The sequence below is a fragment of the Vipera berus genome (assembly GCF_964194415.1).
Source record: "Vipera berus genome assembly, chromosome: 1".
NCBI classification, from domain to species: domain Eukaryota; kingdom Metazoa; phylum Chordata; class Lepidosauria; order Squamata; family Viperidae; genus Vipera; species Vipera berus.
Window position 1 is genome coordinate 142306875 of NC_138202.1, and position 12417 is coordinate 142319291.

Consider the following 12417-nt stretch of genomic DNA (forward strand, 5'->3'; position numbering starts at 1 on the left):
AAGCAGAGGAAATATAAAAATCCTCACACCATATTTCTGAGCTATGTGTACAATATGCACCAAGAGTTTAAAAAGCTTTAACAATTTCATACTTTGCAACACAATATTAGCTAATATATCGGTGTCAGAATCCATTTATATCACATTCCTAAATGTATGTTTAAAACATCCCCCCCATGGATTCTGCCATCTCCCAAGGAAGGAGGAGCGCATGTGGATTCAGCCTGCCTTAGGTTATTTCAAAGACCAAGGGAAACCTTTTGAACTGGGGGAACAAAAGGGAGGGTTAGGGAAGAAGGCATCTGGCCTGTGTCTCCATTTGAATCTCCAGAGGAAGAAGGCAATAACCATAAAGATTCGAAGTTCCCCTTTTCCCACGAAAGGGATGACGCGAAGTAAAATGATGGGGGGCTGACCAAATGGGGTTGAGGGAAGGGGGGTTGAACCAGGAACTCTTTATAAAGTTTCAATTTGTAAAACAATACCAAGTCCTGTCTTGTATTTCCACAACCAAGCATGTCCTAGTAAAAATTCCTTTTGGACTAGAACTGACTCCAAGAGTTTTTGTTTTCCTAAGACGTGGATTGGGGTGGGTCCTGACAATGGGTTTTAACGTATTAGAAGGGCTGAGAGCCACACCTTAGCCTTCTGATTTTCCGAAAATTGCATCCTTGGCCCCTGAGGCAGTGGTGACAGTCTCATGGTTTTCTGAATGATTTTTTCCCAAGTTCTTTGGAGATTTATTATTGTGGAACCATTGATATCAGAATGACTTCATCCGTATTAAATTGCATAATTAGATCTTAGTATTGTCTTCTTTTATGTTTGAGGAGCTGTTCATGAGTCTTAGGTTATTATACAATAAATCCAATAAGTAAATAATAAATGATATCATAGGAAGAGTTACGTTGAAGTGTTGGGAAGGATATTTTTTCATACTTTTAGGTGATTAAATAGTGGAAAAGGCTGTACGAGGCCTCTGAAAGACATAGCACTTCTATATCTTTAAAATCCCTATCTAAAAAAAAACAAAACAGTGTGAAATCCAGAAGTGTCAAGGGAGGTCAAGGCCAGCTGTTGTGACATAAGCTCTATCCTTTTTGTTCGTGTGCTGTAACAATGCATGTATGTATGAAAAGAATGGAGGTTATGATGCATTTTGTTGCAATCTCAGGATCCTTCTGATACCTCTGCACAAATCATACCGTATATGCAGTGCTCAAATGCTGGATTTCAAAAGAATAATTCTGATAGCTTTCTGGTGATTGAGATAAGATGGGAATGGAAGCAGTTTATTTCTGACAGAACTTCTACTTCCCATACCCACTTCTAATTTTGCCAAAAATGGCATTGGAAATTGGCCATTTTGTTGCTTTGTTGGCATTCAATACAGTACAATACAAAAATATGTACTGCATATGCGTTATAGGTGTGGCTGCTGCCAAATGCAAAAACTATGTTGCTTTGTTTTACTTACTGTGTTTTGCAGACAGATTGCCAGATGAAAGTAGGGTGCATTCTCAATGTGATTTTTTTTTAGAATAGAATAATAGAGTTGAAAGGGACCTTGGAGGTCTTCTAGTCCAAGCAGGAGACTCTATACCATTTCAGATAAATGGTTGTCCAGTCTCTTTTTAAAAAAAAGCTTTAAGTAGAAGCCAGAAAAATATGTTTTTTACTATTTAAATTTGTATAAACTGCATTGAAATAGGTCCTTTTTGTTAGGCTCAGTTCCATGGACACTTTTAAAAGCTTTCACTCAAAAAGTCTATTTCATTATTATTTCCTTTTTTTTAGTTTGAATACCTTTCCAACAAAAGACATGAAAGAAATTAGGTTGAAATTTGAATAACAACAGTAAAAAAAGTATTTCTTCTGTAGGAAAATATATTAGAAGGTTACTTGCTCTTTCAGGGGAATGAATGGAAAATAGATGCAAAGCAAGAGGATGTGGAAGCTGCTTGGAACAGATGAAAATCTCATGTTCCACTGTGCAGTAGAAACATGTGGAGTTAATGATAATAGGAAATAAGAAACAAATAAAAGATTCTTGGACAAAACGCCCATAAAATGCAAAATATAGGGTGAGAGAGATGTTGCATAAGGCGTATAGCAGAAAGTGGCAATGAATAAGTCAAAGAGAGCAAGGAAAATGGTTAAGACTAAAAGAGGCATAAAAAACTGAAAGTTATTTGGTGGAAACATATATATATATTACATATATATAACATATATAACATATACCGTATATACTTGAGTATAAGCCGAATTTTTCAGTCCACTTTTTGGGCTGAAAAATTCCACTTCGGCTTATACTCCAGTCAACAAAAAAACTTACCGAGGACTTGTGCGCGGCCGAGGCTTTGGTGCTTCCGGGATCGCGCGCACCTCTCCCAAGCCACCGCCATCCGGAGACCTGCCGAAGTTTGGGGAGGTTTGGGGAGGTGCGCGCGCACCTCCCCAAACCTCCCCAAACGTCGGCAGGTCTCCGGACCTCCGCGCCTTGCCTGCCTGCTTCTTTCCGCAGCGGAAAGAAGCAGGCAGGCAGGGCGCGGAGGAACGGAGACCTGCCGACGTTTGGGGAGGTTTGGGCGCCTCCCCAAACCTCCCCAAACGTCGGCAGGTCTCCGTTCCTCCGCGCAGACCTGCCGACGTTTGGGGAGGTTTGGGCACCTCCCCAAACCTCCCCAAACGTCGGCAGGTCTCCGTTCCTCCTGCCGACGTTTGGGGAGGTTTGGGCGCCTCCCCAAACCTCCCCAAACGTCGGCAGGTCTCCGTTCCTCCGTGTGTGTGTGTGTGTGTTATAACATATAACACACACACACACACACACACACACACACACACACACATATATATATATATATATATATATATATATATATATATATATATATATATATATATATATATATATATATATATATGTTACCAAGCCAAAAAATTTGTACAAATATTAGCTGCCACTGCTGTGGCTACTGCCTGTAGATGGCCTTGGGCTAGGCTGAAACAGGAAATAAGATTTGTCCCGTGTCTGGGACTAAGCAAGTGTATTCTGAATGCTTAACAAACATTTAACATATGTGTGTGTGTGTGTGCGTGCGTGCGTGTGTGTGTGTGTGAAATGTTTGTTAAGTATTTAGATTACCTTGCTAGGCCCCAAACATGGGACAAATCTTGTTTCCTATTTCAGCCTAACCCAAAGCCATCAACAGGCAGTAGTCACAGCAGTGACAGCTCATATTTGTGTAAATTTTTTTAGATTGCTAACAAAGAATTAAAGGGAGACTAATATGCATTTCAAACTTATTTGTTCTCATCACCTTAGGCAATTGTTCTAACCTTTAGGCCACTGGCTCTTTCTCGCTTTGTTAGTTGTTGATGGCCTTGGGTTAGGCTGAAACAGGAAATAAGATTTTAGGGCCTAGAAAGGTAACCTAAATACTTAACAAACATTTAACACATATCTCCCTTGCTTCTCAGCTAACAAAGCGAGAAAGAGCCAGTGGCCTAAAGGTTAGAACAATTGCCTAAGGTGCAATCGGCCCAGGTTCAAATCTCAGAAGGGTATGGCTGACTGATGAGAACAAATAAGTTTGAAATGCATATCAGTCTCCCTTTAATTCTTTGTTAGCAATCCAAAAAATTTACACAAATATGAGCTGTCACTGTGTGACTACAGCCCGTGTTTGGGTGTTTGTATGTGGATCTTTGGTCATTCGGGTTTTTTCCCGCGTAGAATTAAAGGTGTAGGAGCAACGTTTCGACGGAATCCCATCCATCATCATCAGGCTGGTAGCTTCAGCTTCCTTCTTCTGGGAGAAGCATGTGGTAGTGGCTGTTTGTTCCTCTTTTTTAAACTGCCAGAGGGGGTGTGTTCTGTGGGTGGAGGTGTGCTCTGATTGGGTGGGGGATTAAGTGTGTTCTGATTGGGTGGGAGTGTGTTTTGAATGGTGGGTGTGTTCTGATTGGGTGGGGGTGTGTTTTGAGTGGATGGGCTGGTCTCAGCTGCCAGCCTTAGACCTGAGCTGGTGAGTTGTGCTGCTTTTGTTCGGCTTCGTGTTTGTGGTGGTGCCATGTTTTTATAGTGGGTGTCAGTTTGCTTATTGTGTGGTTTGGAGGGGTTTAAAGTGGCTGATGTTGCAGCTGTAGTTAGGTTTCTGTTTTGTGGTTGTGCGTCGTTATCATTGTGGGTTCGGATTTGCTTTTTGAATGGTTGTGTGGTGGTGATGTCATGTGATGTTATCATGAGTTTGGGTCTGGTATCATTCTTGGTGGTTGGGACTCGTCTGTCAATCAAGGCGGGTTTCCAAATGGCTGGTAAGCGAGAGGTATCATCTCGTTTGTTCATGCTGTGGGGGCGTTTTTCTATCTCAATGGCTTCTCTGATTATTCTGTTGTTAAAATGTTCAATTTTGGCGATAGTTTTGGGTTTTTTTAAATCAATTTCATGTCCCGTGGCTTCAAAGTGTTGGACCAGGGATGAAGTTTGTTCTCCCTTTCTGAGTGAGTTTTTGTGCTCTTCAATGCGTGCACTTATTCTTCTGTTGGTCTGTCCGATGTATGTGGTGGGGCAGGTGGGGCATGGGATTTCGTATACTCCTTGGTTTTCTAACCCAATTATGTCCTTGGGGTTTCTTAGGATGGTGGATATTTTTCTGTCTGTGTAGAATGCTGTTTTGATGTTGTGTTTTTGAAGGACCTTGCTGATTCTGTCTGTGGTCCCTTTTAAGTATGGGAGGAGGGCTTTGCCATTTTCTTGTTCTCTGTCTTGGGTTTTTGTGGGTGTCTCTCTTCGGATTAAGTTGGTAATCGTGTTTCTTTGGAATCCATTGGCTGTTAGTACATTAGTGAGAGTGTGTAGTTCAGTTTTTAGGTGTTGTTCGTCAGCTAGGTGTTTTGTTCTGGAGATGAGTGTCTTGGCTACGGAGTTGATCTGTGCTGGGTGGTGGTGTGAGAGTGCGTTCAGATAGCGGTTTGTGTGTGTTTTTTTATGGTAGATAGTGTGTCCTAGGGAGCCGTTGGATTTCTTAAAAAAGAGGAACAAACAGCCAATACCACATGCTTCTCCCAGAAGAAGGAAGCTGAAGCTACCAGCCTGATGATGATGGATGGGATTCCGTCGAAACGTTGCTCCTACACCTTTAATTCTATGCGGGGAAAAACCCGAATGACCAAAGATCCACATACAAACACCCGCGAAAACCTCAGAAAACAAATACACACACACACACACACACACACACACACACACACACACACACACACAGGCTAAGGGGTCTGATCAAGGAGCTTCCAGTTGAATGAATAGAAATGAAAGTAAAAAATGGTGAAATAATTTAGACTGGAAGGAATATCATACAGAGATTTCTATGAGAATAATAGTGCTATATTGAAGCGTGGAATTGAAATAAATACTATAAATATTAGTGTAGAAGAAAAAAAAGCCCTGAAAATAAAAGACGCTCCTTGGGAGAACAGGTATGGCAAACCCAGACAGCATATTAAAAAGCAGAGACATCACTTTGCCAACAAAAGCATATAGTCAAAGCTATGGTTTTCCCAGTGTATGGCTGTGAGAGTTGGACCATAAGGAAGGCTGAGTGCTGAAGAATTGATGCTTTTGAATTGTGGTTCCGGAGAAGACTCTCAAGAGTCCCTTGGACTGCAAGGAGATCAAATCAGTCAATCCCAAAGGAAATCAACTCCGACTGTTTTTTAGAAGGACAGATTCTGAAGATGAAGCTCAAATACTTTGGCCACCTAATGAGAAGGGAGGAATCATTGGAAAAGACCCTGATGTTTGGAAAGTTTGAAGGCAAAAGGAGAAGGGGATGGCAGAGGATGAGATGGTTAGATAGTGTCATTGATGCAATGAACAAGGCAAACTCCAGGAAACAGTGGAGGACGGCGAGGGGCTGGCGTTCTGTGCTCCATGGGGTCACGAAAAGTCTGACATGACTTAGCAACTAAACAACAACAAAAGAAGAAAAATAATAAAAAGGACATCATAAATGTAAAAATATTAAAAGCTAAATTAATTATTATTAAAATATGGAAGTGGTCTGCTATTTGAATGGTTGTGTGACTTGTTTTAAGGTGTTTGAAAGAAGATCAAACACCTTGACAGAAGAATATAATTATTGTTCTTCTGTGCAAAGGGAAACATAGCAAGAGTGAATGGCAAGACTACAGAGGAATTATTTATTATTATTATTTATTGCATTTATATACCGCCCTTTCCCTGAGGACTCAGGGCGGTTTACAGGGAGTTAAAAATCAACCATACAAAAGTTAAAAAGTCAATTTAAAAAAAAATTAAACCAACCCTGTACAATTAAAAACCCCAATTAAAATAAATTTCTCCTCAGCCTGGGCCCGAGAGCTCAAAGAGCCAGGTCTTCAGGCCCCGGCGGAATGATCGGAGGTCGGGGTCAGTCCTCAGCTCCACTGGCAGCTGGTTCCAGAGGGCAGGCGCCCCCACTGAGAAGGCCCTATCCCTGGGTGTCACCCGCCGGCAATCTCTTACCGGTGGGACCCTGAGCAGACCCTCCCTGTGGGAGCGCACTGGGCGAAGGGCATTTGATGCCGGCAGCAGGTGTTCCCTCAAATACCCCGGACCCAGGCCATGTAGGGCTTTATAGGTGATAACCAGCACCTTGAATTTCACCCGGAGGGCAACCGGAAGCCAATGCAGCTCGCGGAGTAGAGGTGTTACATGGGAGTATCGGGAGACCCCCATTACAACTCGCGCGGCCGCATTCTGCACCAGTTGAAGCCTCCGAGTGGTCTTCAAGGGCAGCCCCATGTAGAGAGCGTTACAGTAGTCCAAACGGGAGGTCACAAGCGCATGAGTAACTGTGCGTAGGGCGTCTCGGTCCAGATAGGGATGCAACTGGCGCACCAGGCGAACCTGTGCAAAAGCCCCCCTGGTCACGGCTCCTATGTGATCTTCAAAATTGAGTCGTGAATCCAGGAGGACGCCCAAGTTGCGAGCCCTATCAACGGGGGGTAACACCTCACCCACCATCGTTACAGGTGGAATAACCTGGTTAGCCCGAGATGCCGATATGCACAGCCACTCAGTCTTGGCGGGATTGAGACGAAGCCTGTTTCTCCCCATCCAGACCTGAACCGCCTCCAGGCACCGGGACATCACGGCGAGGGCATCACTGGGTTGGTTCGGGGTGGAAAGAAAAAGTTGGGTATCATCAGCGTACTGATGATACCCCACCCCGAAACCACGACTGATCTCGCCCAGCGGCTTCATATAGATGTTGAACAGGAGAGGCGAGAGAACCGACCCCTGAGGGACTCCACAAATGAGAGGCCTCGGGGCGGATCTCTGCCCTCCCGTCAACACCGACTGTGAGCGGCCCTGGAGGTAGGAGGAGAACCACCATAAAACGGTGCCTCCCACTCCCAACCCCCTGAGACGCCGCAGCAGGATACCATGGTCGATGGTATCGAAAGCCGCTGAGAGATCTAATAGGACCAGGACAGAGGAACAACCCCTGTCCCTTGCCCTCCAGAGATCATTCACCAGCGCGACCAATGCCGTCTCCGTGCTGTGTCCGGGCCTGAAACCTGATTGGTACGGGTCCAGATAATCAGTTTCCTCCAGGAACAGAGGGAGCTGATGCGCCACCACACTCTCAACAACCTTCGCCAAAAAGCGAAGGTTGGAGACTGGACAATAGTTGTTTAAAGCAGCCGGGTCCAAAGCAGGCTTCTTGAGAAGGGGTCTCACCACCGCCTCCTTCAAGGCGGCAGGGAAGACACCCTCCTTCAAATAAGCAGTTATTACTGCATGGAACCAGCCTCGTGTTCCCTCCCGAGCCGCATAAGCTAGCCAGGAGGGGCACGGATCCAACAAACAGGTGGTGGTGCTCAGTCTCCCCATGATCCTGTCCACATCATCAGGGGAAACAGGGTCGAACTCAGTCCAGATAACGTGCTCAAGACCGCCCGATTCCTCCACATCAGACTCTGCCCAGTCAGAGTCCAGGCCGGTCCGGATCTGAGCGATTTTGTCCGCCAGATGATGACTAAACTCCTCGGCTCGTCCCTGCAAGGGATCCTCTCTCACCTCCTGGTTAAGGAGGGAGCGAGTCACCCTAAACAGGGCGGCCGGGCGATTATCTGCGGACGCGATAAGGGCGGCAAAGTAGTTAGACTTCGCCGTCCTTATCGCCGCAAGATAAGACCTTATAAAGGTTCTTAACTGCAATCGGTCGGATTCGGATCGGCTGGATCTCCAACCGCTCTCTAGACCTCGTCTCCGACGCTTCATCTCCCGGAGCTCCACAGAGAACCATGGGGCCCAACGGGATCTGCGCCGGGTCAGAGGTCGCATGGGTACAACGCAGTCAAGTGCCCTGGCGGCAGCCGTTTCCCAGGCCTCCACCAGAGCACTGACTGGGCTGTGGGTAAGGGTGATAGGTATAGGCCCAAGCGCCCTCTGGAACCGATCCGGGTCCATTAGGCGCCTGGGGCGGAACCACCTGGTCGGTTCCGCCGCCCAGCAGCGGGGGGTGGCATAACGGAAAACCAGCCTCAGGAGGTGGTGATCTGACCATGACAGAGGGGTGATGGACGGGGAACCCCCTGCCAGATCATCCAGCCACTGTCCAGATAGGAACACCAGGTCGAGAGTATGATCCCCCACGTGAGTCGGGCCCTCAATAACTTGGGTCAGGCCCATGGCCGTCATGGAGGCCATGAACTCCCGAGCTAACTCCGACGACCCTCCCAGTGACGGCAGGTTGAAGTAGTTGAATTAGTTGTTAACTTTGTTAAGGAGAATTCCAGTGTGTTGATTTAGAGAAAATTTGTGATAAACGAAGATTAAATCCCAAAACAAATACATGAAGGAAGAATAAATGAGTGAAGAGTAGGGAAAAAACCAAGAAAGTCTTGGGTTAATGATATCACTAAAAAAGAGAAGTGAGAACTTGTATGGACCTGGTGGCAGAAAAGATGGTTTGCAAGGATAGTAACTCACGGAGAGGAATGAATAGTGATGATGCAGACTAGATTCAGCCTGTTTCATTTTCTGTTGATGTATTTCATGATTGAAATCTCTTTGGTTTATTATTTCTTATTTGTTTTCTGTGCTTTGCATAGTACCAAGGGATAGAATGATAGGCATGCTTGTATTTTCTGTCAGAACACAACCAACTTGTAAATGTTCTAGCTAAGGCTGGCCTAGCCAAGCTTGGAACACAGTGTTTTGTTGATTTTCCATTTGCCCTATGCATGTCCATGTGTATTATATATTCTAAAGGCATCTAGTATTATGAAAATCAACTGGCCAGCCTTGAAGAAGTAAATATCTCATATATATTTCCAGGGGAATATGCTGCAATTTTGTTTTGCATTAGCCCTTGTGCTGAACCTTGGAGTGGGGGAGGAGGAGGAGGAGGAGGTGTCGGTCAACAAAGACATGTGGTACAGAGGCTCCTCTTACACTGAGGGATTTAAGGAATATCATTGTCACTCATTGACAGATACTTGCTAATTAAGTTATTTTCCTTTTCTTTTTTCAAATCAATTTCTTCAGTTTCTTTCCAGTGTAGTGGTAACTATATGTAGACATCTTTACTGTAAAATGTTAAATGAAGTAAATAAGCTTGAAAAATCATCTCAAATTATTTCTTTATTATATAACTCAGTCAACACTTCCTGGTCAGATCTCATTCTCTAGGCATTACTATGCAGCTGGTTTAATTTCAAGCACATCCCATCACCATCCAATTGTCTTGCTTTTGTTACAGGTTCTGTTTCCCTGTAAATCAGGGGTGCCAAACTGCTGGCCCGCGGGCCAGATGTGTCATGCCGAAACCACGCCCACCCCATTGCTGGCAATGGAAAAAAAGTTGCAATACGTCACAACACGTCACATGACATTGCGAGTTTGACACCCCTGCTGTAAATTGTGTAGGATTGCTTAACAGGAAGGCATGCTAGTATAGCTTCAGATCTTGTCTTTCTGATTTATCTCATCTTATTTTTTATAATCATTTATCTTCCTTCCTTCCTTCCTTCCTTCCTTCCTTCCTTCCTTCCTTCCTTCCTTCCTTCCTTCCTTCCTTCCTTCCTTCCTTCTTTCTTGCCTGTCTGCCTGCCTGCCTGCCTTCCTCTTATTTCTCAATTTCATTGTAAATTGTAAACAATTTATAGATGTAGAGATGAACAATTGCTTTATTTATAGTTCAACCCTCAGCTACAAATATTCTGTTCTATCAAAACTACTTTATTATTCCAAATAGATTTATTATTATTGCTAAGCACATTTGATTTGTGCTTAGATTGTAAGCCGCCCTGAGTCTTTGGAGAAGGGCGGGATATAAATGGGATTAAAATAAAAAAAAATAAAAAATTATCATTGGGTAGAATTTTTGGGTTATTCCTCTTTCCTGACAATATTTAACAAATAGCTCTGCTCAATTTAATCCTGACATAAACTATATTGAATTTCTTATGAATTTCTTTCCCTGGTGACTAGCAAATCTATTCCATATGAACTATTGGTAAATATTATTATTGATCCCAAGGTTTCCTCCATTGTTAAAAATCCTTGTGACACATTCTAAATACTTCCATTTTAATGCAAGGTCAATTTAATTAATTAATTAATTAATTAATTCAGAGTGTCTCTTACTAGTTAAAGTCACAATTAATACCAAGGCAGATTTAAGGATAGAACCAACAGAAATTCAACTACCACCATTAAAGAACCCAAAATGCTAATGGCATTTCAGTAGCAAGGTTTGCAAAAACAAGGATGAGAATGGCAATATGAAGCATTTGGGACGTTCAGAACTCAATGTTCCTTACCTTTAATATCCACAAAGCTCCTCACACGCACACACACACCAAATTAAAAAGGGTTTGAAAACCACTGGAATTCCTCTCTCTGAGAAACTTATAACCTGGAAAAAAAATTGCTTTTCCATTGATGGCAAAGAATCCTGGCTTAAAAAATCCATTAGCACACAGCAGTGTTTAATTTTCCTACTTGTATTTTTTTTTAATCTATCACTCTCAGCTTTATTTTGAAACTTACACAGTCTGCAAGTTTGTCCTTTCACCCTGAAAGGACTTTCTATGCTGGCAGCCTCATTAGTGGCTTCATTAGAATTAGTGTGTTGCACTTATAAATGCAATTATTTTCAGAGAGTGAGATACAGCCAAGTAGAGTTAATATATTGAAATACGGCTTTAATAATTTAGATGGAGAAAAAGACAGAAGCCAAAGTTTCCAAGTCTTTGTGTTCTTATTTGAGAAAAGATTTGAGAATTTATGCCCTTGCTGTTCATCCTCCCACCATACTTATAAAGGCTTTTAAAAATATGTAAAATATTCTTCAGTGTGCAGTCCATACAAAAAATGTACTATATTTTTCAGCACTTTATTTTTCTTCTAGTGTTTTTTTTTTATTTAAACATACTGCCATCAAGTGGCAATTTGTATAAATAAACCATAGCTTGTGTCTTAACATGGACTTCCAGTTACAAAAGTGAAATGTATATAGAACTCATGGAAAAAAATATACTAAACTGAATTTTTAACACTTTTTATGACACATTTCTTAATTTATTTCCAATTTGGGGTGAACATGTTTTCACAATATGGAAATGCTAGAAATATTTCAAAATAAATGAAATGGATCCAACAACACAGGTTGTTGGATCCATGAAAATTAGGCAGACAAAAAGATAGGTAGCCTTTTTCTTCCAACATGGACTCCCAAGTCCATAAAATTAGGTTCAGAGAAGCTAAATGTTTTTGTCATTTGAAGAAAAAGAAAGCAGTTTTGGGACATTACCTCATCTGTTTCTAAGTTCAAGTCATCAAAGCTTATATGTCTGTTTTTAAATATTTTAAGTTCTTAACAATTGTGTAAAAGTTGTTTAAGTATATTTTTAAAAAGTTCATTAAAAAATGAAACATGATGATATTTATTTTTCTAAAAGGGCTGCTTTGTTGGATTTGACCTGGCCCATGCTGTTGGAAATGTAGAATTACATTTACACGATTGGGGAGTTGACTTCGCTTGCTGGTGTTCCTACAAGGTGAGCATATATTTATTGTTCCAGAGAATTAGTAGTAATTAATTTCAGCTGCTCTTGCACAAACTCAGAGCCAACATGGAACAGTTGTTTAAATGTCAGAGAGGATAAACCCCATTATTTATGTCACACAACTTTCGGTATATTTTACACGTTAAGTAGGATTTATAATGAAGAGTGTGGTCAGATAAAGTGATTATTAGTAAAAATGAATACAAAGATAGAAATACAGCTTCAAAAATGAGAGTGAGAGAACTTTCTATAAATTAGTATGAAACAAAAATTCTACTGATGCACAGCAGCACTTGAAGGATCCATTTTAAATGTTCTTACTCAATGTGA

General features: G+C 42.4%; 1 protein-coding gene across 1 annotated transcript in view; it reads left to right on the plus strand.

The window, feature by feature from the left end:
* The window catches only part of KYNU (kynureninase), a gene marked incomplete at its 3' end in the record, with an annotated part of 128968 nt that overhangs the window by 80298 nt on the left and 36253 nt on the right, over positions 1 to 12417 (plus strand). Inside the window, exon 8 of the mRNA XM_081312803.1 lies at positions 11980 to 12078. Coding sequence (XP_081168929.1) covers positions 11980 to 12078 — 99 coding nt within the window. The remainder of the gene's footprint in view (positions 1 to 11979; positions 12079 to 12417) is intronic.